The sequence below is a fragment of the Chiloscyllium punctatum genome, chromosome 17 (assembly GCF_047496795.1).
Source record: "Chiloscyllium punctatum isolate Juve2018m chromosome 17, sChiPun1.3, whole genome shotgun sequence".
NCBI lineage: Eukaryota > Metazoa > Chordata > Chondrichthyes > Orectolobiformes > Hemiscylliidae > Chiloscyllium > Chiloscyllium punctatum.
Window position 1 is genome coordinate 94,937,151 of NC_092755.1, and position 27,396 is coordinate 94,964,546.

The following is a 27,396-nucleotide window of genomic DNA, read 5'->3' on the forward strand; positions in this document are numbered from 1 at the left end:
CCTGACCTACCTGTCCACCTTCCTAACATTTCCTAACATTTTCTTTTGTTTGGAGAACATGGGCATCATTGATGAGGCCAGCATGTATTTCTGATCCCTAATTGCCCTTTAATTGAGCACTTTGCTAGGCCATTTCAGAGGATAGATAAGACTAAATCACATTTGTGTGGGTCTGGAGTTACATATGATTCAGATTGGGTAAGAATGACAAATTTCCCCTTCAAAGGACATTAGTGAACCAAATGGATTTTTATAACAATTGACAGTAGCTACATAGTCACCATCTGGCTAGCTTTTAATTCCATATTTTTATTTTAACTGAATTTAAATTTTAACCATCTTCCGTAGTAGGATTCAAACCCATATCCCCAGGACATTAACCTACAGTTCAGATTGTCAATCCAATGATATTACCATTATGTTGCCACTGCCTCCATTGCTATCTGCATAGGAAATAAGGTTAACATTCAATAAAATACAATATTAAATATCTGTGGAGCTTTTTGAATTAAGTAGTGACTGAGATGCATAAGAATTTATGTTCTGGCAATTTGCAGCGATCATGAAAACAAGAAGTAGGAGCAGAAGTAGACCATTTGGCCCCTCAAGCTTGCCAATCACTCAACGAAATCAGGGCTGATCTGCCCCAGATGTAAACTCCTCTTTCATGCAAGCTTAGTATAGCTGTTAACTCCCTGTTTTTCAAAACTCCATCTGTCTTCTGTTTAAAGATTTTGGTTGATCTATCCTCCATAATACTCTGGGTATGCAATTCCAGACACTCACTACTCTCTGGAAGAAGAAATTCTTTTGCTTCTCAGTTTTAAATCAGTATCACCTTATTTTGTAACTGTGTTCTCTAGTTTAAGATTCACCCATAGGTGGAAGTGTCTTCTCAACAAATATCCAGTCAGCCCCCGCAGAATCTCGTACTTTCAATAATAATAATGCCCTGCATTCTTCTAAACTCTAATGATAAAGGCCTAACCTATTGAAGTGTTCTTGATAAGTCAACCCCTTCACCCCAAGAACTTGCCTAGTGAATCTCTTTTAAACAGTGTCCAATACCAGTGTATTATTTTTTACATTCAGGGACCAAAACTGCATACAGTACTCCAAATGCAGCCTCACCAACACCATGTACAATTGTAACAAAACTTCCCTGTTTTTAAACTCCATACCTAACAATTCTGGAAGATTAACTCAAGGTTTTTATTCAGAACATAGAACATTCCAGCGCAGTACAGGCCCTTCGGCCCTCGATGTTGCGCCGATCTGTGGAACCAATCTGAAGTCCATCTATCCTACACTATTCCATTTTCATCCATATGTTTATCCAATGACCATTTAAATGCCATTAAAGTTGGCGAGTCTATTACTGTTGCTGGTGGTGTGTCCCATTCCCCTACTACTCTCTGAGTAAAGAAACATCTGTCCTATCTGACATCTGTCCTATATCTATTACCCCTCAATTTAAAGCAATGTCCCCTCTTGCTAGCAAGCATCATCTGAGGAAAAAGGCTCTCACTGTCCACCCTCTGATTATCTTGGATGTCTCAATTAAGTTTCCTCTCAACCTTTTCTCTAACAAAAACAGCCTCAAGTCCCTCAACCTTTCCCCATAAGACTTTCCCTCCATACCAGGCAACATCCAAGTAAATCTCCTCTGAACCCTTTCCAAAGCTTTCACATCCTTCCTAAAATGCAGTGACCAGAACTGTACACAATACTCCAAGTGCCGCTGCACCAGAATTTTCCACAGCTGCAGCATATGCTTTACTTAGCTATGGAGAAGGAGAGGATTAGGCAAAATGGGAGGATATTTAATTGGGGAAGAGGAAACTATGATGTGATTAGACACGAGTTAGGAAGCATGGACTGGGAGCAATTGTTCCATAGTAAAGGCACTATAGACATATGGAGCCTGTTTAAGGAACAGTTGTTGCGAGTGATGACTAAATATGTCCCTCTGAGACAGGCAAGAAGGGGTAAGATAAAGGAACCTTGGATGACGAGAGCGGTGGAGCTTCTCGTCAAAAGGAAGAAGGCAGCTTACATAAGGTGGAGGTAGCTAGGGTCAAGCTCCGCTCTAGAGGATTACAGGCAGGTGAGGAAGGAACTCAAAAATGGTCTGAGGAGAGCCAGGAGGGGGCACGAGAAAGGCTTAGCAGAACGGATTAGGGAGAACACAAAGGCATTTTACACTTATGTGAGGAATAAGAGAATGGTCAAAGAAAGAGTAGGGCTGATCAGGGATAGCATAGGGAACTTGTGTGTGGAGTCCGAGGAGGTAGGGGATCCCTAAATGAGTTTTTTGCTTCTGTCTTTGTAGTGAAGGAAACCTTTGAAGAGCAGATGTGTATGCTGGAATGGATAGAGATAGAGGAAGCTGATGTGTTGAAAGTTTTGTCAAACATTAAGATTGACAAGTCTCCAGGCCCGGACCAGATTTGTCCTCGGCTGCTTTGGGAAACGAGAAATGCAATTGCTTCGCCACTTGCGAAGATCTTTGCATCCTCGCTCTCCACTGGAGTCATACCTGAGGACTGGAGAGAGGCAGATGTAATTCCTCTCTTCAAGAAAGGAAATAGAGAAATCCCTGGCAATTAAAGACCAGTAAGTCTCATGTCTGTCATCTGCAAGGTGTTAGAAAGGTTTCTGAGGGATAGGATTTATGACCATCTGGAAGAGCATGGCTTGATTAAATGCAATCAACACAGCTTTGTGAGGGGCAGGTCATGCCTCACAACGTTTATCGAGTTCTTTAAGGATGTGACTAGAAAAGTTGATGAGGGTCGAGCTGTGGATGTGATGTATATGGACTTCAGCAAGGCATTTGATAAGGTTCCCATGGTAGGCTCATTCAGAAGGTCAGGATGAATGGGATACAGGGGAACGTAGCTGTCTGGATACAGAATTGGCTGGCCAACAGAAGACAGCGAGTGGTAGTAGAAGGAAAATATTCTGCCTGGAAGTCAGTGGTGAGTGGTGTTCCACAGGGCTCTGTCCTTGGGCTTCAACCGATTGTAATTTTTATTAATGACTTGGATAAGGTGGTTGAAGGATGGGTCAGCAAGTTTGCAGACAACACAAAGGTTGGAGGTGTCGTTGACAGTATAGAGGGCTGTTGTAGGCTGCAGGAGGACATTGACAGGATGCAGAGATGGGCTGAGAGGTGGCAGATGGAGTTCAATCTGGATAAATGCGAGGTGATGCATTTTGGAAGGTCGAATTTGAAAGCTGAGTACAGGATTAAGGATAGGATTCTTGGCAATGTGGAGGAACAGAGGGATCTTGGTTTGCAGATACATAGATCCCTTAAAATGGCCACCCAAGTGGACAGGGTTGTTAAGAAAGCATATGGTGTTTTGGCTTTCATTAACAGGGGTATTGAGTTTAAGAGTCGTGAGATCTTGTTGTAGCTCTATAAAACTTTGGTTAGACCGCACTTGGAATACTGCATCCAGTTCTGGTTGCCCTATTATAGAAAAGATGTGGATGCTTTGGAGAGGGTTCAGAGGAGGTTTACCAGGATGCTGCCTGGACTGGAGGGCTTACCTTATGAAGAGAGGTTGACTGAGCTCAGACTTTTTTCATTGGAGAAAAGGAGGAGGAAAGGGGACCTAATTGAGGTATACAAGATAATGAGAGGCATAGATAGAGTCGATAGCCAGAGATTATTTCCCAGGGTAGAAATGGCTAATATGAGGGGTCATAGTTTTAAGCTGGTTGGAGGAAAGTATAGAGGGGATGTCAGAGACGGGTTCTTTACACAGAGAGTTGTGAGAGCATGGAATGCATTGCCAGCAGCAGTTGTGGAAGCAAGGTCATTGGGGACATTTAAGAGACTGCTGGACATGCATATGGTCACAGAAATTTGAGGGTGCATACATGAGGATTAATGGTCGACACAACATCGTGGGCTGAAAGGGCCTGTTCTGTGCTGTACTGTTCTATGTTCTATATACTAAATGGAATTCTTTAATTGGGCATAAGCTAATCGAGTAAAAACAATTCTGGATGAATTTCAAAAGTGCCTTAATTTTATAGAAAGCCATATATCCTTATATAAAACTTACCTTGTCAAATAATTTAAAATTGTATCCCCTACCTGATTACAATTAAGAAATGTGAATTATAATTTTGGTTTGCTTTGTTTTTGCAGATATGTGTGAAAACAAGGTCATGAGTAGAATTAAAAACAGCAAAATTTTTAATCAGAAATGGATATACTGAAGATAATGTACGATATGTTTTTAGATAATGATAAAGACTGCAATTAGTGCTATACACTACGTCATACTCATAGGATTCAGTTCACTAATGGATTCAGTTTCCATTTTCTGTGCCATGGAAATCATTACCATTCTTAGCAATTTATGACTGAATCAGTACATCTATTTCACATCACTTAATAGTGGCTCAACATTCACTGTAAAGGTCGAAAAGACAAATGCAGGCACTGTAATTTAGAAACTTTTCCCAATCTGACAGAATTTTACCTTGTGACTATTTAATTTATTTTATGAGTAGGGAGAAACTCAGTCATTAATCCTTAAGAAATCTACATGATTGGGAATGAATTTTATATTCTGTTTTGTTTTCACTGAACCAGAAGGTTAAGATTGTATTGTTGTAAAGTTTTGTTTTAAAATATAATTATTACAGGCGTGGAGAGTCTCACTGACATTATGTAGCTCAGTCCAGGTGTGGTTGGAATCTTTAATGTGTAAAAGATATAAACAGCTTGTGACTCATTTTCAAAATGCTGTGAACTATATTTTATGAGGCGCTGCAATGCTTGCCAACTTCCCACCTAAAAGGTCATTGGGGAGACCATCCAGGATCCTGGTGGCTGCCTTGCACCAATTTAATTCTGGAAGCAGATAGTCAAAGATGAGTCTTCTGCACCCTTCTGAACAGTATCTGCTGTGGTGGGGAAAGCCTCAGTACTGTGGTCCTCAAAGGTCAAAAAATGGGTTCTGGAGGAGCCAAATGTTTCACCAGGGTGATGGAAAATTTTCAGGCTGCATCGTAACCATTGGTTAGAAGTGGTGTGCAATGGATGATACTGACAGTGGAGTTCATGTGGGAATCGCACTGGAATGTAGGGGACTATTTACTCAGTTGGCAGGACATGAATGTCTCGAGATCCCCACTGGAGTGAACCTGGTCTTCTACTGTGAGGGCAAGAATTCACTTCTCTTATGGAGTGAAGAACCTGATGTCCAGAATCCTCCACTGTACTGGTTTAGTTCCCTGTTATGGACTTCTTCTTCTGTAATGAGAGAAAGGGCAGGATTGAGTTAGATGTCCTCTACTAATTGACCTTTCTATCCTGGGAAAAAGATTCCAATTATCCAATCTATCCATGCCTGTCATAACTTTATAAACTTCTATCAGGTTGCCTCTCATCCTTCGATGTTCAAGTGAAAACAAACCAAGTCTACCCAGTCTTGTCTCATAATTAATACCATACAAATCAGGTAACATCCTGGTGAACTCTTTCTGCACCCTCTCCAAAGCATCTGGACTGGTGATATGCCATGAGGGTTTTTAGAGGTGGCACAAATTTGGTAGATTATGGGATTAAAAACTAGCTAACTCTCACAGTGAGAATGTTTGCTAGACCTTGCAGCAAAAAAATCACCCAAAAAATTTGATGCAAAGAAATCCATTTCAACCCTTTGGGTTTTTATTTAGTGAAAGAAGCAAGAGTTCATAAAAAATAGTTACAGTAATATCAGTGTGACAAATGTTTTTAGGACTGTTTCAAAATGTAAACACAAGAAAAATTGTGAATGTTGGAAATCTGAAATAAAAACAAAATATGTTGGAAATGTTCAAATGTGTATGGGGGTGCTTGTGTGTTGTATTGCTTAAATATATGACCTATCCGGAGTGTACTGATTGAATATTAAATCAAGAACGAAAGGGATCAGAAAAATGAAGTAGAACCTGTTTTGAAGGACAAAATATGCTCACCTGCTTGTAGAATTAGATATCTAAGATGGAATGTCATCTGGGAAAAGAGAAGCAGTTGTCTCTAGGATTCAGGCTATATCTGGATTTGGTTGATGGATGAGTTTTGTTGAAGTTTAGAATGCAGTAGATTATAGGAGATACAGTTCGAGTAAGCAGTCATCTCATTAACTTTGATTCAGAGACCAATTGAAAACTTCAAAACCAAAGAAGGTGTTGTATTCTTTTCCATTTCAATCTGGCACCTGACATGAAAATGACTGTATATTTAGACGGATTGGGATCATGAGTCTGACTGGTTTTCCTATAGCTGAATTTAAATGAATGTATTTGATGAAGGGATAATTTCATGAATATGGGGAAAACAAGCCAAAGAAGGACCCAGTCACCATCAATTATTGAGGTACATTCTGTTGCTTCTTATATGTTCAGTTATGAGAGATTTGCCTTTAGATTTTCACTGTAAATTGGTAGTAATTTTGTTTTAGGAAAAGCATTATGAAATTCTATTTGGCAATTAAATTTGGATAATACTTTTTAATTCAGTGTTTAAATGTCTCACATATCTGATTGAGGTAATAATCAATATTGAATAATGGATAGCTTGTATGAATTAGCAGTGTTTGAGGTTCCTATATACTGTAATGGTGAGGGAACCTATATGCATCTCCTACTTGTTAAATGTATACAATTTATCCACTTGACATATGCTTGTGAAATATATCTGATATGTCCTGGCCAGGTCAGGGTGATGTCAGTAGTGATCAATTGTATATGAGAGCAAAAGGTGATGCGATAGTGAAAGCAAACAAATTGCTTTCTCTTATAAAGTCAAATGCATTAAAGGATTTTTTTCTCTCATGAGCTTTCTTCAACCTGCTGCCTATTTTGAATTTAGTAACATTTTTTCTAGTACAGTTCCATTGGTATCAAATGCTTCTGGATGTGCTGCAGAAGATTTTCTCCACATATGTACCGAGTCAATGAAAATCAACAGTGTTTTTTCACAGGGCTTGAGTTTTCAATTTAATTTTCTCATCTGAGGTCTTCACACTCAACTGATTCCAACAGAAGTTCTTACAGAGCAGTGTTGCGTAGACTCTAGCCCTTTCTAATCTAAGGACACCAGAAGTCATACATGGTGTCTCTATCATAGTTTGCACAGTGATCAGCTAATTTACATTTTAGTAAATGTAGCACACAGTTTTAAAGAGAAAATAATGGGAGATTTTTAAAAAATATTGTATGTAAAGAATAGTTCCTTTGAATTAAATATCTAATTGACTGTTTCAAATGTTATCATAAGCTGCAATAAATGTTCATAACCTCAGATGTAATATTATCATAGGGTCAAATTAAAGTGGGTTATTATACATAGTTGTGATCTTTGAGGCTCATTGAGGGATAGTCCTGGTAGATGTTGACAGCCAGTGAAGTGCTTGAGGTTGATATATGTTAATTACACTGAAGGATAGAATTAAAAATCACACAACATCAGGTTATGGTCCAACAGGTTTATTTGGAAGTGCTAACTTTTGGAACGCTGCCTGATGAAAGCTAGTGTTTCCAAATAAACCTGTTGAACTACAACCTGGTGATGTGGGATTTTTAATTTTATCCACCCCAGTTCAACACCTGCTCCTCCACATCATGACTGAAGGATAGGCAATTGTAATGAGACTGCTACAAGTGTGTCTGGTGTATTACTGGGAAATGATATGGATGGTATGAATTAGAGTATTTTTGGTGCCAGTGTTGACACAGGTATGATACAGAGGAAAGCAGCTGCCAGCATTGATGTAGTGAACATAAACCAAAAAAAGTTCCAGTTTAATAATTAAGTGCTCTTTGTTTTTTTTTGTATCTATTTGGTGGGCACACTTGACAGAAGCTTAGAAACAATGGGCAGATTTTCAGCTGGCCAAATAGTTGTTATACCAGCAAAGATTGGAATTGTGCATGGGAGTGCTGTGGAATCACCATTTTAGCATCTCTGAAGGAATTGCCTCAGAACTTGAATATTCATCTTGATAATTCCTCTATGCCTAGAACCCACAGAAAGTCTCCATAAACTTTTTCTCCATAAGAGTTAAGATCGTTTTGATGAAATTAAAGAAAATACCTTATTCAAGAAATTATAGACTATTTAATACATATTCTAAGTCCTGAGTAACGATTAAACTGATCCTATACTTAGCTCACAACCCCCCACCTACACCACCCACAGATCCCTTACAGTGCCCAAACCATGACCTGATACCTATAGGGACATGATAAACCCCCCAACCCCTTCCACCAGAACTGCTGCTGACACTGAGCTCAATTTCCCTCCCCCAGATCTCCCTTCCACTCTTGCATCCTGACATCCACTAAGCAGAGCCAATCCCTAAATCACCACGTCACCACCAACACTGGAACCGACACCCACATCCCCTCGACAGTGGGACCTGACCTGACCATGGCACCCAACCACCAAATCCCCTTCCCCTGCCATATAAGACTCGATCTGACCCCAGAGCTGCCTGACTCAAACCCCCTAGATCTAACACTCAACCTCCCCTATTCTACCAGACATAATTTCTCCAGCCCACCCTGATCTACCATAAACACCCTTGCTACCTTGCCATTTTGCACCTTGGCACCCAGCTGACACCTTACCCATACCTCAGCAGGCACCTTCCCAGCTTCCACCACACCCTGTCCTCTGGTTAACATCACTCTGGATTGCTACCTACTTTCCTGACACCCTACTTACCTGGCAATTCACCCATTACCATCTGGCATCCAAAAACCTGGAACACTACACACTCCCCACCTGGTGCCCTGCCATCCTACCCACCTGGCAACCCACTAACCTGGCACCCTACAGATCTGTACCCTCCCAGAACACTAATTTACATGTAGCTCATGTTTAAGCTTTGACAGCAGCTGTCAAAGTGACTGTTAGGACCTTTAAAATTGAAATTACAGCACCTGACTTGTAAAAAGAGGGCATGATTTTCCTTCCTCTGGTAGTTCTCTGCTATGAAAGACTTGGTTGTGAAACTTGAAAGGGTTCAGAAAAGATTGGAGGATTTGAGTGCAGAGGGAAGCTGTATAGGTGGGGCTGTTTTCCCTGGAGTGTCAGTGGGTGAGGGGTTACTTTATAAAAGGTTTATAAAATCATGAGGGCAGGAATAGGATAAATAAGCAAAGTCTTTTCCCTGGTGTGGAGGAGTCCAGAACTAGAGAGCATTGGTTCAGGGTGAGAGGGGAAAGACATAAAGGGGATCTAAGGGATGGTGGTACATGTATGGAGTGAGCTACCAGAGGAAGTGGTGGAGGCTAGTACAATTGCAGCATTTAAAAGACATCTGGATGGGTATATGAACAGGAAGGTTTTAGAGGGATATGGGCCAAGTGCTGGCAAATGGGATTAGATTAGTGTAGGATATCTGGTCGGCATGGATGAGTTGGACTGAAGGGTCTGTTTCTGTGCTGTACATCTCTATGACTCTATGACTGTAAGTACAGCTCCACATTTCTGAGGGAGACCTGAGTGGAATCTGCTTTCAGAAATATTGAGCTTCTGTGTAAGATTGCTACACCCTGGAAAATCTGGCCCAAAAGTTTGTGTTTTTGCTGAGATCAATAACTTTATATTTGCTGTTGTTTTGGCTGAGCATTGCTGCCATGTCATTGTACAATAATTATTGTGCTATTGAAAATAGTATTTTGTGTTGCGTTGATTATAGAATTCGAGAGAGAATTAATATTTTAGTTTGCTCCTGAAGTTTTCATAATCTATGGCAGTTTCATGCAGCCCTTATTTTTGATTAAAATATAATTCATTCCATTAACCTAAGTTAAGTTTGGAGAATGTGATGAAATTTAAACTGGAAAGTTTTATAAGCAATAATATTCAAGCCAGTTTGCATCTAAATCCTTTGTCTACTATCTTAATTGAAGTATTACTCATTTAAATTAAAAGAACTAAAGTCTTTGTTCACATAATTGTGAAGAATTGGTGCAGATGCATTAAGCATTGATATAACATCACTAATGGTACAATGATTTCCAGGCTTTAGAGTTAAATTTAGTAATTTTGCCATTATTTTTGTTTGATTTGACAAGAAATCTTTTAATTTGCTTCATATTCATCTTATCAACCAACCCTTTACAACCACTTGAAAAAAGTTCCTTTAAAACTAGATGTAAGTAAGAGTATAATATTTGCCTTCAATGTGAAAAAACTGATTAGTTTGGAAGTTGAACAATACTGTTGGTAATTGGTTGGAAATTTACAAAATATTTAAATGCAGTCAATAGAAATAAATAATGAAAAAGAAACAATGTTATAATTACTACAATTCCCTTGGTTTACTGAGGAAATTCTGATCATGGAGTTCAATAGTGAAGGTCATTTTCTCTTCATCGTATTAAATTTGAAATGCATTAACACTGAGACCAGGCAGATACAACAAATTGATTCTGTTTAATTTACATGTCTTTGCAGATGGATACTGAACAAGTAATGACCGAAGCAGCCCAATCACTACAACATATTGAGGCTATTTTACCTAATGGTACAGAGGAGAAGGAAAAGGAGAATAATACAAAAGAAAACAAAAACAAACCCGGTTTGGAGGATTTAAGCGCGATTGAAGATGAAGAAGTCCTGGATAAAATGGTATGTGTTCATTGTGCAAACTTGTGGTCAAAAGTTTGTCTGCAAGTGGGGAGTGGCCTATAAAATTACCCAGTTTGCCTTCCTGCCCATCCCAGATCCATTTGCAATCGTACAGTGGTCTAAATAGCCTGCCAACCCTCACCCCAGTTGAAGCCCTTGAGTGCTCATTGATTAGTTGCTTAAGAACTGGCTGCAATACTGAACTTAGTGGAGGGGTTCGGAGACAAGAGTGACCCAACAAGTCACTCTGCTCAATCCAGGGATGGTGAGGGAGGACTTCCTTAAGAGCCTTGTTTGCGCATTACATATCACCAACCTGCCCTCCACCTCCTCTCCACTAAGAAAAACTTTGTCATAGACTACAGGACTTAAAGTCAGATTGGCTGTTACTTCCCTGCGGTAGAACGTCTACATGAGTAAGGGATGGAAGCTCTGTCCTCAGCTAATTAATGCATGTTGAAGTATTAAGTGGTTATGGGGATATGTTCCCCACTGCTCTTCAAATGGCAGGGCAAGAAACCCCACCATCCACAATCCTGCTGCATTAAGTATAGCACCAAATAGCAAAGAATACTTAAATTGAGGTATTTGTGAATGATCTGTTTATAAATTATTTCAAATATTCTAAATAGGAGCAAAAAGTTGGAGATGCATCTCTGTCACTCAGAATAAAATCCTAATGTAAATGTTTGTGAGAGAAGCAAACTACTGAGTAGAAAGACTGATATCCCAAAATATTCAAATGTCTTGTCAAAACTATCTTTTGAAAAATTCTACTATACACTTAAATGGTTGAGAGATCATTTTAGGTTTAAAAAATTGCTGTAGGATTGTATGGTTTACATAATTAATCAGATATTGTGGCTGTCTTAATTTTTACTGGAATATTACACTCCATTATGAAATTATTAATGTTTGTTTGATCCATCGATTTTTTTTCATTCAGATATGAAAAATTTGTATATTTAGCTACATTAGTCTGAATTTTTTTTGGTTCTAAAGATTTTTTGTGCTCAGCATAGAGAATTTTTACCAGCATGTAGAACTTTGCATATATGTCACCTACAGTAAGAGTAGAAGGAAAGGAAAATTCTAAAATAGTTGGAGTTTTATTGACTTAGTAACCTAATCTCAATCTTCAATAACTATGGAAGAACTGACTCCAGAATAAATGGTGAACAAAAGGAATCTCCAGCCAAAGTTCCTATGTATGAGTTTCCATTAACCCAGGAAGTGTCAGTCACCATACTTTTCCAGTCTTTTATTTCTCTTAATCTTGCCAAATTTACATTACGATATACATTATGAAGTTGCTGGTTTCTTGCTAGAAAATAGTTCCATGGACTTCTTCTGTGTTTGCTTATATGGTGAGCAAAGCTGCCAAGATCTTTTACACAAATACCCTGCATCCATTTTCACAAATTTCCATGGGCTTTGCTGGCAAAGGTGGTAACCTTGACTAATTTTTACTCGGCTCTTATTCACCAAAGTTAATTATAGAACCTATATTGAACCCTAATTGAAATCAATTAACAGCACAGTTGAAACTCAAATCTGGGATTTTCCTTGTCATTGTAGCACATTGACTCGCTGCTCAAACCAGTTGAGGCACCATAAAACCCCAAGTCTTGTAGTTTTAGCATTAGAGAAGCTAAAAGATCTGTATCCTTTGAAGTATTGCAATATTATGATATTGTTTTCCTTATATCTTCTGAAGCTTGATGCCACAACAGATTATGAGGAAAGGAAGATAATTCGAGCTGCAATGAGGGAGCTCCGGAAAAAGAAAAGAGGTAGGTGGCTTAAACAAGAAACAAGATAACACTGTAAGAATAATTTGGGATTATTCCTGTGACTTTGAAAAATAGGAAATCTTGGACCTGCACTGTGGGAGATCCTGAGCAGAAGCCAGACATTACAAATTGAAGGATAGTGATAGGCTGTGTTGAGATCTAAAATTTTACTTATCCCTAATGGACAGGCAAAAGTTTCATTTGAATCCTAATTAGAGTTAGCCTGGGTAGTCTGAATTAATCTCTCAACGGACAATGTTCCCTTTTGGTGACCCATTCTTCCACGTGGGATTCTAACACTTCTTTTTGTACATATGTGCATAAGCATTCTAGAAGAAGAATTGCAGTGTTTTTCAGGCTGTTCAATAGTCATATACACATTTATCTTAGTGAGAACATTGGATATTAATCCACAGTGCATATTAATTAATGCAATTGAGAACTATTTTGTGGTGGTGGCATTCCTTCATACAAAGGATTGCAATCTTGTCTTAAAAAGTATTAGTCCTGAGTCTGTTTTTGACTATTTAAGCCAATATGACAGAGATGTAACTTCCTGCTTTTTTTATTATTTTAAACACCCAGCTTATGTTCAATAGCTTGCAGTGTATATATTACAGGTTTATTGTTTCTTTTCTAGCAGATCTACATTCTGATGATTCCAGAAGTTGTTGTAACTGCAGTAAACATCACAAGTTTGCTTATTTAGCTCACCATTATGTATCTTGCTTATTCTAGAGTCGGTTCCGTTGCTCATCTTGCATCTCGCAGAACTGCACAATTGATTGCCTGCTTAATCTGCCTGCCTTGTTCCAGTTTACAGTGAAGAACTTCTTGAGTAATCTAAGATCCTCCATATAGCCAACAGATACTGAGTCAGCAAAGCTGTGGTCTTATCAATATGTCTTTAATACTTATGGTGTTTCGTGTGATCAAATATCATGCTGTTGTAACTTTGTCTTGCTACATGATGTACATGACGGAGCTCAAGCTGTGCTTAATCTTGTCAAGTTTCCAAACATGATAAGGTAATAACCTACAATAATACAGTGCCTTTCATGCCCTCAGGATCTTTATAGCCACACAATGTTCCAAATGTTCAACAATGTAAATTAATTACTTTTTCCTACTGCTATGGGCAGCATGGTGGCACAGTGGTTAGCACTGTTGCCTCACAGCGCCAGAGATCCGGGTTCAATTCCCGCCTCAGGCGACTAACTGTGTGGAGTTTGCACGTTCTCCCCGTGTCTGCGTGGGTTTCCTCCGGGTGCTCCGGTTTCCTCCCACAGTCCAAAGATGTGCAGGTCAGGTGAATTGGCCATGCTAAATTGCCCGTAGTGTTAGGTAAGGGGTAAATGTAGGGGTATGGGTGGGTTGCGCTTCGGCGGGGCGGTGTGGACTTGTTGGGCCGAAGGGCCTGTTTCCACACTGTAAGTAATCTAATCTAATCTATTAAAAGTGTCAAAAAATTATTTATGCTGTCCAGAAAAGTAGAAAATGACTATACTTCATATTTTGTCTGATGTACTATACGTCTTTACAATAGCAATGAGCAAGGATAGATATATACTGCAGGGAAAGAGGTATAACTGGGGGAAAGGCAATTAAGATGTGATTAGGCAAGATTTGCAGGGGATTGACACAGTTGAAATGTGGAACTTATTCAAGGAACAGCTACTGCAGGTCCTTGATAAGTATATACCTATCAAGCAGGGAGGTAGGTTGTCGAGAGAGGGAGCCATGGTTTACTAAAGAGAGTTGAAGCTCTTGTCAAGAGAAAGAAGAAGGCTTACATGAGGATGAGGCGTGAAGGCTCAGTTGGGGGCTTAAGAGTTATAAGTCAGCCAGAAAAGATCTAAAGAAAGGGCTAAGAAGAGCCAGGAGGGCTCATGAGAAGTGTTGGCAGATAGGATCAAGAAAATCCCTAAGGTTTTCTTGAGGTATATCAGGAATTAAAGAATAGAGTAAGATTAGGGCCAATCAAAGATAGTTGTGGGAAGTTGTGTGTGGAATCTGAGGACATAGGAAAAGTGCTTAATGAATACTTTTTGTCAGTATTCACATTGGAAGAGGGCAATGTTAGTGAGAATATGGAGATACAGGCTACTAGATTAGATGGGATTACGGTTGACAAAGAGGATGTTTAGCAATTTTGAAACATCTGAAAATAAATAAGACCCCTGGGCCGGATGAAATTTATCCTCGGATTCTCTGGGAAGCCAGGGAGGAGATTGTAGAGCCTTTGGCTTTGATCTTTGTATCATCATTGTCCAGAGTAGTGCCAGAAGACTGGAGGATAGCAAATGTTGTTCCTTTGTTTAAGAAGGGGCGTCAGGACAACCCTGGTAGTTATAGGCCAGTGAGCCTTACGTCAGTTGTGTGAAAGGTGTTGGAAAATGTTATAAGCGATAGGATATATAATCATCTGGAAAGGAATAATTTGATCAGGGATAGTCAACACGGTTTTGTGAAGGTTAGGTCATGCCTAAACAACCTTATTGACTTCTTCGAGAAGATGACAAAATGGGTGAATGAAGGTAAAGCGGTTGATGTGGTATATATGGACTTCAGTAAGGCATTTGATATGGTTCCATATGGTCGGCTATTACACAAAATATGGAGTTTCGGGATTGAAGGTGATTTAGCTGTTTGGATCAGAAATTGACTAGCTGAAAGAAGATAGAGGGTATGGTTGATGGGAAATGTTCTTCCTGGAGCTCAGTTACAGTGGTGTGCTGCTAAGATCTGTTTTGGGGCCACTGCTGTTTGTCATTTTTATAAATGATCCTGATGTGGGCGTAGAGGATGGGTTAGTAAATTTGTGGATGACACTAAAGTAGGTAGAGTTGTGGATACTGCCGAAGAAAGTTGTGGGTTACAGAGGGACATAGATAAACTGCAGAGATGGGCTGAGAAGTGGCAAATGGAGTTTAATTTGGAAAAGTGTGAGGTAGTTCACTTTGGAAGAATTAATAGGAATGCAGGGAACTGGGCTAATGGTAAAATTCTTGGCAGTGTAGATGAAGGAAGCATATGTCAGGTATAGACAGGATAGATCGAGTGAAGCCTTAGAAGAGAATAAAGGAAGTAGGAGTATACTTAAGAGGGAAAAAGGGGACATGAGATAGCTTTGGCAAATAGAATTAAGGAGAGGCCAAAGGGTTTTTAAAAATATATTAAGGACAAAAGGGTAACTAGGGAGAGAATAGGGCAACCCAAAGATCAGCAAGGCAGCCTTTGTGTGGAGCCACAGAAAATGGGAGATGATACTAAATGAATATTTTGCATCAGTATTTACTGTGGAAAAGGATATGGAAGATATAGTCTGTAGAGAAATAGATGGTGACATCTTGCAAAATGTCCATATTACAGAGGAGTAAGTGCTGGATGTCTTGAAATGGTTAAAGGTGGATAAATCCCCAGGACCTGATCAGGTGTACCCGAGAACTCTGTGGGAAGCTAGAGAAGTGATTGCTGGGCCTCTTGCTGAGATACTTGTGTCATCGATAGTCACAGGTGAGGTGCCGGAAGACTGGAGGTTGGCAAACGTGGTGCCACTGTTTAAGAAGGGTGGTAAAGACAAGCCAGGGAACTATAGATTGGTGAGCCTGACCTCAGTGGTGGGCAAGTTGTTGGAGGGAATCCTGGGGGATAGGATGTACATGTATTTGGAAAGGCAAGGACTGATTAGGGATAGTCAACATGGCTTTGTGCGTGGGAAACCATGTCTCACAAACTTGATTGAGTTTTTTGAAGAAGTAACAAAGAGGATTGGTGAGGGCAGAGCAGCAGATATGATCGATATGGACTTCAGTAAGGCGTTCGACAAGGTTCCCCATGGGAGACTGATTAGCAAGGTTAAATCACAGGAATACATGGAGAACTAGCCATTTGGATACAGAACTGGCTCAAAGGTAGAAGACAGAGGGTGTTGGTGGGGGGTTGTTTTTCATACTGGAGGCCTGTGACCAGTGGAGTGCCACAAGGATCCTCTACTTTTTGTCATTTACATAAATGATTTGGATGCGAGCATAAGAGGTACAGTTAGTAAGTTTGCAGATGACACCAAAATTGGAGGTGTAGTGGACAGTGAAGAGGGTTACCTCAGATTACAACAGGATCTTGACCAGATGGGTCAATGGGCTGAGAAGTGGCAGATGGAGTTTAATTCAGATAAATGTGAGGTGCTGCATTTTGGGAAAGCAAATCTTAGCAGGACTTATACACTTAATGGTAAGGTCCTAGGGAGTGTTGCTGAACAAAGAGACCTTGGAGTGCAGGTTCATAGCTCCTTGAAAGTGGAGTTGCAGGTAGATAGGATAGTGAAGAAGGCATTTGGTATGCTTTCCTTTATTGGTCAGAGTATTGAGTACAGGAGTTGGGAGGTCATGTTGCAGTTGTACAGGACATTGGTTGGGCCACTGTTGGAGTATTGCGTGCAATTCTGGTCTCCTTCCTATTGGAAAGATGTTGTGAAACTTGAAAGGGTTCAGAAAAGATTTACAAGGATGTTGCTAGGGTTGGAGGATTTGAGCTATAGGTAGAGGCTGAACAGGCTGGGGCTGTTTTTGGAGACTGAGTGGTGACCTTATAGAGATTTACAAAATTATGAGGGGGATGGATAGGATAAATAGACAAAGTCTTTTCCCTGGGGTTGGGGAGTCCAGAACTAGAGGGCATAGGTTTAGGGTGAGAGGAGGAAGATATAAAAGAGACCTAAGGGCAACTTTTTCACACAGAGGGTGGTACGTATATGGAATGAGCTGCAAGAGGAAGTGGTGGAGGCTGGTACAATTGCAACATTTAAGAGGCATTTAGATGGGAATATGAATAGGAAGGGTTTGGAGGGATATGGGCTGGGTGCTGGCAGGTGGGACTAGATTGGGTTGGGATATCTGGTCGGCGTGGACAGGTTGGACCAAAGTGTCTGTTTCCATGCTGTACATATCTATGACTCTATGACTCTATAACAGAGAGATCTCAGTGTCCAGATGTATAAATCCCTGAAAGTTTCCACCCAGGTTGATAGGGTTGTTAAGAAGGCATATGGTGTGTTGGCATTTATTCCTCGGGAGATTGAGTTTCGGAGCCAAAAGGTCATGCTTCAGCTTTACAAAACACTAGTAAGCCTGCACCTGGAGTAATTCTGGTCACCGCGTTATAGGAAGGATGTGAAAGATCTGGAAAGGTTTCAGAGGAGTTTACTCGAACGTTGCCTGGTCATATGAGGAAAGGCTGAGGGAACTGAGGCTGTTTTTGTTGGAGAGAAAAAAGTTGAGAGGTGACTTAATCGAGACGTATAAGATAATGAAAGGGTTAGATAGGGTGGACAGAGAACTTTTTTCCTTGGATGGTGAAGGCTAACACAAGGGACATAGCTTTAGATTGAGGGGTGATAGATCTTGGATAGATATCAGGGATAGTTTCTTTACTCAGAGAGTAGTAGGGGCGTGGAACAGCCTGCCTGCAGCAGTATAACTTGCCAGTGTTAAAAGCATTTAAATGGGCATTGGATATACATATGGATAATAATGGAATGGTGTATGTTAGACGGGCATCAAGTTAATTTCACAGGTCGGCGCAACATCGCGGACCGAAGGGCCGAACGTTACATGGAGCGCTGTAACATTCTATGTTCTATGTCTGCCAGCATTCTTTCAGTACCCTGACACAGTACTCTCTGACTGTAGAAACAGAATAATCCAGAACATACTGAAGTCAATCTGGGTTATTTGCTCACATACCACAATGGTGACAATATGTTCAAGTCTCCTGTCCATTTTTAAGGATGACATTTCCAACAGCCCTGAATACTGTTATGTTTGGAGTGAGCTTCATACCATACTGTGCTCATAAGTTTTGTTACTTATTGATCACAATTTCATGTTTAGTGACAACACTTCAGTCCATTAGTGTGTCATTTGTCATCACACTATCTAATAAATGAACCCATGGATACAAATAATATTACTGAATTAGAAAGGGTGTGGAGGTAGCAAGCAGAATAATCTTAAATGTAGGCTTGTCTTGTTTCTTGATGTCATATCATCGTAGATCATGTTTTGGATGGGGAGCTTACGAATGACAAAGAAGAAGTGGCAATAAGGATTTAGAATCCGATAATTTACTTCTATCCACTGAATCAGAACACCGCACTGTACAATATTCACTCTGTGTCAATTCAGGTAGGGCTGCAAGCCACATACTTTCTGAAAGTGAATGCTACAGTGTAATCAGAATTTTTAAAAAAAATTGAACAAAGTACTTTCATTTAGATGGATCATCTTTTTTTCTGATGAATAGGAACAAACCTTGAGCTAACTAACAAGTGTCATACAGTAAGATTGTTCTGGGAGGGAAAAAAACACGTTAACACTCAATGCCCATCTCAGTTTTAAGCGTTTATTTTTGAGGAAAATAAGAGTCTTTTGTGCTATTGAAGAAAGTTTATTGGTGCTCTTCGTCACCTGCTTTATTTAGATCTGTAGAGTAAACTCAAGTGTTAAGGGCAGTGCATGTGAAAAGTTCAGCCTAATTTTGTTCAGTCCTGCCACCAAGGATTGCTGCAATGTGGAAGCAGTAAATGTGTGGGATTGGTGTAGCCATGAACTAACCTGTAGAGCTGTCTAACATAACTGTTTTTCATTAGGTATTGATCATTGCCAAAGTAGGAAAATAGATTTTAACTCCTCTAACAGTTGTATTTTTCTCTCTTCAGATGAGCGAGAGAAAGAGCGTGAAATGAGACTACAGGAACTGAAGCAGAAAACAGATGAGAAGAAAGGAAAATCCTTAAATACTGCTGAAATGACTCTATCTAAGATACAAAAATCTACAGATGGGAAGATTGTGACAGCAATCTCAAAGACTGAGAAAATCACTCAAGCAGGTAATGAAATAAGTACTGGTTACTCCAAACAGAGGGCAATATTAATTACAAATTCATTGAAAGCTTGTAATTCTTGGAAAGGGATAGATATATACCACAGGGCAGCAAGTTATAGCTGGGGGAAAGGCAATTATGATGCGATTAGGCAAGATTTAGGATGCATAGAATGGGGAAGGAAACTTTAGGGGATAGGCACAATTGAAATGTGGGGCTTATTCAAGCTACTGCAGGTCCTTGAGAAGTATGTACTGGTCAGGCAGGGATGACGTTGCCGAGCACGGGAGCCATGGTTTACTAAGGAAGTTGAATCTCTTGTCAAAAGGAAGAAGAAGGCTTATGTTAGGATGAGATGTGATGGCTCAGTTGTTATTTGTCATTTTTATAAATGGAGTAGGACAAAGTGAGGACTGCAGATACTGGAGATTTGAGCTTAAAAATGTGTTGCTGGAAAAGCGCAGCAGGTCAGGCAGAATCAAAGGAACAGGAGAATTGATGTTTCGGGCATAAGCCCTTCTTCAGGAATGAGGAGGGTGTGCCAAGCAGGCTAAGATAAAAGGTAGGGAGGAGGGACTTGGGGGAGGGGCGTTGGGAATACGATAGGTGGAAGGAGGTTAAGGTGAGTGTGATAGGCCGGAGAGGGGGTGGGGGCGGAGAGGTCGGGAAAAAGATTGCAGGTCAAGGAGGCGGTGCTGAGTCTGAGGGTTGGGACTGAGACAAGGTGGGGGAAGGGGAAATGAGAAAGCTGGAGAAATCATTAAAACTCACTGAGATCCTTGTAGAGGGAGGAGGAGAGCTTCTTCAAGGAAGGCATCCTTGCAAGAGGATTCGCAGTAGGTTAAAATCAACTAGGAGAAAGTGAGGACTGCAGATGCTGGAGATCAGAGCTTAAAAATGACCTGGGTGAGGATGCAGAAGGATGGGTTAGAAAACTTGCAGATGACACTAAGGTCGGTGGAGTTGTGGATTGTGACGAAGGATGTTGTACGTTACAGAGAGACATAGATAAGCTGCTGAAAGGTGACAAATGGAGTTTAATGCAGAATGAGGTGATTCACTTTGGAAGGAGTAACAGGAATGCAGAGTACTAGGCGAATGGTAAAATTCTTGATAGTATAGATGAGCAGAGAGATCTTGGTGTCCAGGTACATAGAACCTTGAAAGTTGCCACCCAGATTGATAGGGTTGTTAAGAAGGCACACAGTGTATTAGCTTTTATTGGTAGAGGTTTTATGGTTTCAAAACCACAAGATCATGCAGCAGCTGTACAAAACTCTGGTGTGGCCACATTTGGAGTATTGTATACAGTTATGGTCACTGCATTATAGAAAGGATGTGGACTTTGGAAGGTTTCAGAGGAGATTTCCTAGGATGTTGCCTGGTATGGAAAGAAGGTCTTACAAGAAAAGACTGAGGGACTTGAGATTGTTTTCATGAGAGAGAGGAAGGTTGAGAGATTACTTAATTGAGACATATAAGATAATCAGAGGGTTAGATAGGTTGGACAGTGAGACCCTTTTTCCTCTGATGATGATGACTAGCACGAGGGGACATAGCTTTAAATTGAGGGGTGATAGATATAGGACAAATGTCAGAGGTAGTTTCTTTACTCAGAGAGTAGTAGGAGTGTGGAATGCACTGCCTGCAACAGTAGTAGACTGGTCAACTTTAAGGGCATTTAGATGGTGATTGGATAGGCATATGGACAAGAATGGAATGGTGTAGGTTAGATGGGCTTCAAATTAGTTCCACAGGTCAACACAACATCAAGGGCTGGAATGCCTGTACTCTGCTGTAAGGACAGTTAGCCACCTGTAAAATTCGGCCAAAAATTATTGTTTATTTTTTGATGTGATGTGATTTGAATACTGATGGAAAGCCAGCATCTGTTACCCATCCCTAATTACCTTGGAACTGAGAGGCTTGTTTGGCCATTCAAAGAGTAGTTAATAGTCAACCATGGTAAAGTAAGTTTGAAGTCACAGGGATGCCAGACTGCGTAAGGATAACATATTATGGACATTAGTCAATGGTTTTGCAGTCATGATAGTTTCATGTCATTGATTCTAGCTTTTAATACCAAACTTAATACTAGGCACTTGGGCTGGCAAATAGTCTAGTTCCAGGCATTCCTGTTTGTGCTGTGAATTCTACTCGGCTAAAGACTTCAACACTACCAATCATCAATATTACATAAGGTCTTGCTTTGTACATTGCTAAGTACAATAACTCGTATTTATGTTGAGCTTTTGCTGTAACAGAATATTCCAAGTGTCACTAGACTTGAAATGCTAGCTCTGCTTTCTGTCTATAGATGCTGCTAGATCTGCTAAGTTTCTCCAGCAATATCTGTTTTTGTTTTAGACTTTCGACATCTGCAGTTCTTTATTTCATCCCAAGGATCTTCACAGGAACATTATAGAACAAAATTGATCACTTATTTGATCAAAAAGATAGGTTTTAAGAAGTCTCTTAAAGAAGAATAAAAGCATAAAGGGAAGGAATGAAAGAATTTGGGGCTTTGGCAGCTGAAAGCATAGCCACCAATGAGAGATACTTAAATGGACAGAATTGGATAAATGTAGATACTTGTAGGATTGTCAAGCTGGAGAACATAAGAGAATGGGACAAGAAAACCTTAGATAAATTTGAAGGCAAGAATGAGAATTCTAAAAATCAAGACTTGATCCTGAGCCATTATAGGTCAGTGAGTAGCAGACTGGTTAATGAACAGAACTTGGTGCAAGTAAGGGTACAGGAAGCAGAGTTTTGAATGACATGTTTACATTGGATAGATTGTGGGAGTCTTGCCCAGGCATGTGTTGATATAATCAACTAACAGAGGTAACAAAGGCATAAGCAGGATTTTGGCAATAGGTAGTATCAAATGAGACAGAGTCAGGAAATGTTACAGAGATGGAAAAAGATTGTCTTTGTGATGACTCAGGAATTCAGTCAGAAGGTTATTTCTGGATCAGATATTACATCAATGTTTGCAAACAATTGGGTTTAACTTTAAAAACCTGCCAGGAAAAGGGATAAAGTTGATAACTAAATGACAGAGTATGTGGAGAGATCCGAAAACAACACATTTTATCTACCACATCTTTAATTAGAAGAAATTTCTGCTCATCCAGTATTGGATGTCAGACAAGCAGTAGACCAAACTCTCTCAAAATATAGTAAGAAGGTAACCTAGACCCTAACTTTTCCTATTTTGAAGGTAAATGCAATGTGCTGTGTTCCAGATGCAATTCAGTTGGTCAAATACTAGACAATAAGCTAAACAATTTATTCAAACACTAACTGAAATACAGCAAAGGAAAGAAGAACTTGGAATACCTTAACTCTGTTGGAAAACTTAACAGAATAATAGATACAGTAATTATTACTAATTTACTGTTCCAATAAAATAGCATCCTATAAACCATTGGCAAAAAGGAAATTCAGAAAACAGATTGTCTCACATGCAGTTTCCTAATCCAGGAGGAAAGAACATCAAAAGACAACTCAGACAGAGAGTGTAGAAGCCAAGACAGATTCACTGCCTTCCAAACCTGCTGAGACCCCAGCAACAACTGCTGAGAGCTAACTAAAAATCATGGATACTTGACCACACCCGCTTAGGCTGCTTCTATTGTTCCAACTTTTAAAGAAAACCCCAGGGCCTCACAAGTTATTTATCTTTTCATAGACTGCTTGTCACCTATCTCCCAATTGTTCTCTAAAAGAAACTAAGACAAAACATACCTCTTAAAGCCACACCTCCCTCATTAACAAAATGAACCATCAAAATACAGAGCTAGTTTCATTTTTTAAAAAAACCTTTCTTCTAACATTACTAGTACATGTACACTACATTAACTCTAAATGTGTAAACACTCACTTCTACGGTCTATTTCAGTCCAATGTTTAACCTGCCGCTGAAAACCACCTTCTTTCTTCATCAAAGTCATGACAATATGTCAGCAATTACATTCTCTCATGCTGCCATATGTATAATGTTCAAACTGAATGGCTGCAATAATAAGCTCTTCCTAAGCAGTCTGAAATTTGCATGTTTAAATTTCTCCAAAAACTTTAAGTAGTTACAATCAGTATATACAATTGTCTCAGACATATTACTGCTGATATAAATGTTGAAATATTATAACGCCAACACCAAACTCAAGGTCGCCTTCTCAATCATGGAATATACCTGTTGATGCTTATGCAGTTTTCTAGAAAAATTCCCAATAAGCCTTTCTGTCTTGTTGTCTTCTTGCAAGACTGGTCTCCCTCCTATTGGAAGGATGTTGTGAAACCTGAAAGGGTTCAGAAAAGATTTACAAGGATGTTGCCAGGATTGGAGGGTTCGAGCTATAGAGAGAGACTGAGGCTGGGGTTCTTTTCCCTGGAGCATCGGAGGCATTACCTTATAGAAGTTTGTAAAATCATGAGGGGCATGGATAGGGTAAATAGATAAGGTCTTTTCCCTGAGGTGGGGAAGTCCAGATCTAGCGGGCACAGGTTTAGGATGAGCGGGGAAAGACTTAAAAGGGACCTAAGGGGCAACCTTTTCACGCAGAGATGGTGCGTGTATGGAGTGAGCTGCCAGAGGAAGTGGTGGAGGCTGGTACAATTACAACATTTAAAAGGCATCTGGATGGGTGTATGAACAGGAATGGTTTTAATGGGATATGGGCCAAGGTGAAGGGTGGAAGGTATAGGGGAGATGTCAGGGGTGGGTTCTTTACCCAGAGAGTGGTGGGGGCATGGAATGCGCTGCCCGTGGGAGTGGTAGAGTCAGATTCATTGGCGACCTTTAAGCGGCATTTGGATAGGTACATGGATGTGTGCTTAATCTAGGATAGAAGTTCGGCACAACATCGTGGGCCGAAGGGCCTGTTCTGTGCTGTATTGTTCTATGTTCTATGTTCTAAATGGGACTAGATTAATTTAGGATATCTACTCTGCATGGGTGAGTTGGACCAAAGGGTCTGTTTCTGTGCTGTACATCTTTAAGAGTCTAAGAGCACAGCAATGACACCAAGATCACTTGCATCAATAGCCACCTTCAATGGCTTTGCATGGTTAGTCATGTTAAACACTGGGGCAGTGGTTAACACAGCTTTCAGGCTTTCAAATGCATTCTGACAGTCCTCTGTCCACTGAAATTTTTGGCACCTCTTCACTAAGTCAGAAGCTGGAGCAACAACACTGTTAAGATTTGGTACTAACTTCCGAAACACTCAATCTCAGGGATCGTTGTACTGCCCTCTATGTTGTAGGTATGGGAAACTTCCGAATAACCCTTGTTTTCACATCCTGTGGTGTCATCTGTCCATGTCCAATGACATGGCCCAAGAAGATGACTTGGACTTTCGTGAATTCACTCTTAGGTTTATCACCAAATCCGCTTCCAAAAGTCGATTGAACAATTCCGATAGATGCTGCAAATATTCCTTTAGTATGTAACTAAAAATCACTAGGTCATCAATATACACCATACAATTGGATAATCCAGAAATGATGTTATTGGTTAGTCTTTGAAATGTGTCTGGCGCATTTTTCATATCAAATGGCATGACTTTAAACTGGTACAGTCCATTCGGTGTCACGAAAGCCAAAATTGTCTTCGTTCTTTCGGATAAAGGTACCTACCAGTATCCTCTGAGTAAGTCCAAATTAGAAATATAAGTTGCTTGTCCCACCTTCTCAATACAGTCTTCCAAATGTGGAATAGAATATGAATCAGACTTTGTAACTACACTGACTTTGTGATAGTTCACATATAATATTGGTACCATCTGTTTTTGGCACCATTACTATGGGTGAGCTCTAGTTGATGTAACTCACTTTGATTATATTATCTTTCAGCATACAATCAATCTCTTCTTGAACCTGTGCCAACTTTAGAGGGTTAAGTTTATGAGAATATTGCTTAATTGGAACAGCGTTTCCTATATCTATATCATATGTAATTAGATTTTTACTCCCAGTGTATTTCTATGTATCTCCCCACATGTTCACGTGATTGTACAGGTAATTCTCTTATAAAGCATGTTTCAGCAGCACAATTTGGCTATAACATCACTGAAAAATTAGGGAACTGTATTTTTGAGAGCGCTTACCTCTGATCGCAATAGTGCCATTCCATCAGCACGTTTCGCACGATTTATTCTGCACATGTGTCAGATTTTCCACATCATTCAGCCCATGCACCAGTGTGAGCAGCTATCAGAGCATGTGAGAGGCACAGTACTATACATTGAGCAGTTTCATCTCAAAAACTAAACTAATAAATGTTCATTGTGCTTCCTTGAGACAAGAATATTCTTGTATAATTCCTGTATAAGCCCAGAAATAATTCCTGCAGGACTGCATTACTCTTATACATATCACTTGCCTTTCTAATTTGTTCTTACACCTGCATATCACACAATCTACTCCTAGGTTATGGATGTAGGTTTGCTCACTGAACTGGAAGGTTCATTTCCAGATGTTTCGTCACCCTACTAGGTAATATCTTCAGTGGGTCTCCGGATGACTGTTAATAATTCCTGCTTTCTATTTATATGTTTGGGTTTCTTTGGGTTGATGATATCATTTCCTGTGGTGACATAATTTCCTGTTCTTTTTCTCAGTGGGTGGCAGATGGATCTAACTCGATGTGTTTGTTGATAGAGTTCCGTTGGAAAGCCATGCTTCTAGGAATTCTCATGCATGTCTCTGTTTGGCTCGTCCTAAATGGATGTGTTACCCCAGTTATCCTTCCTCCTCTGTATGTAAGGATACTAGTGAGAGAAGGTCATGTCGTTTTGTGGCTAGTTGATGTTCATGTATCCTGGTGGCATAAAATTCACTAAAGAGGATGAAAACAACAACAAACTGCCATTCCTAGATGTCACAGTAGAGTGAACAGCCAATGGGGAACTTCAAACCAGCGTCTACAGGAAAGCAACATATTTGGATCAAACATTGAACTACTGAAGCAATCGCCCCAACATCCTCAAATGAAGCTGCATCAGAACATTATTCCAATGAGCCACCACACACTGCAGCACAGAGGTACGACGCAGACCAGAGGAAAATCTCCTATACAGTGTATTGCTTGAGACCCACTGTGAAGACCTCTGTATAGCTCATCTGTAACAGCTTATTGCTGAGCAGAAGTGGTACCTGGAGATGAAAAAGATAAAGTCCAAGATGCAGCACCACAAGAGCTTTCTACTTCTCTTTTGTCTTCTATCCTCAGGAAAATTGAGAGGCAGTTGAAGCTCTAAGAGGACGACGATTATAATGTAGAATGTGGCAGGATAGTAGTTTGTTCAATAAGATACCCATGAGGAGCTTCTTCAAGACAGAAGAAAAAGGGCAAGGCAGGAAAAACTGAGGTCTCATTTAAACCAACCCCCAAGGAACAGTCAGAACACAATAAACCACAGCCATCCACATCTGCAACCACAACTGCACCTGAAAGTGGTGATGATCATAATGGTGATAACCCTCTGTCCCTACATTAACAATATTTTTCAATGTAATGTGTCAATTTTACTTTTGTTTCGATAAATATGATTTTAACCTTCATTCAGGCTGTGCTATACTTTGTGTTAGGCTTTTGGGTGATTTTTGAGTGACCGTGAGTGGTACTTATTGCTGGTCTGTTCCAACCCCACTTTTCCCAGAGGCCCCATTATTTCTATTAAGCGATTTTCTATTAAGCAAGGTTTCAGTGGTATGCAACTACGATGTTATAGGAGGACTACCCGTAATAACTCTTTCAAGTCATTTAGATTTTCATCTGGAAGGTAACTAAATAATTTATCCTAATGTTTGAGAACTTCCTCGTTATCAATTTTAATTTGAGTAATATCTAATTCGGAATCATCTGAATATGGCACATTGTTCTGTGTTGTAAACAGTAACACATTCTCCTTTATATTTCCTTCCCTATCAAAATACCTTTTTAGCATATTCATGTGACATACATTGTGAGATCATTTTCTATCTGGCATTCTTATCAAATAATTCACCTCACTCAATTTCCTTTCAATTTGATAAGGCCCACTAAACCTTGCTTTTAA

General features: G+C 39.9%; 1 protein-coding gene across 3 annotated transcripts in view; it reads left to right on the forward strand.

The window, feature by feature from the left end:
* Positions 1–27,396, forward strand: part of smtnb (smoothelin b) — a 355,969-nt gene that overhangs the window by 270,454 nt on the left and 58,119 nt on the right. For all 3 annotated transcript variants that reach the window (XM_072587983.1, XM_072587985.1, XM_072587984.1), the window contains exons 11-13: positions 10,478–10,651; positions 12,369–12,444; positions 19,163–19,333. In XM_072587983.1, coding sequence (XP_072444084.1) covers positions 10,478–10,651; positions 12,369–12,444; positions 19,163–19,333 — 421 coding nt within the window. The remainder of the gene's footprint in view (positions 1–10,477; positions 10,652–12,368; positions 12,445–19,162; positions 19,334–27,396) is intronic.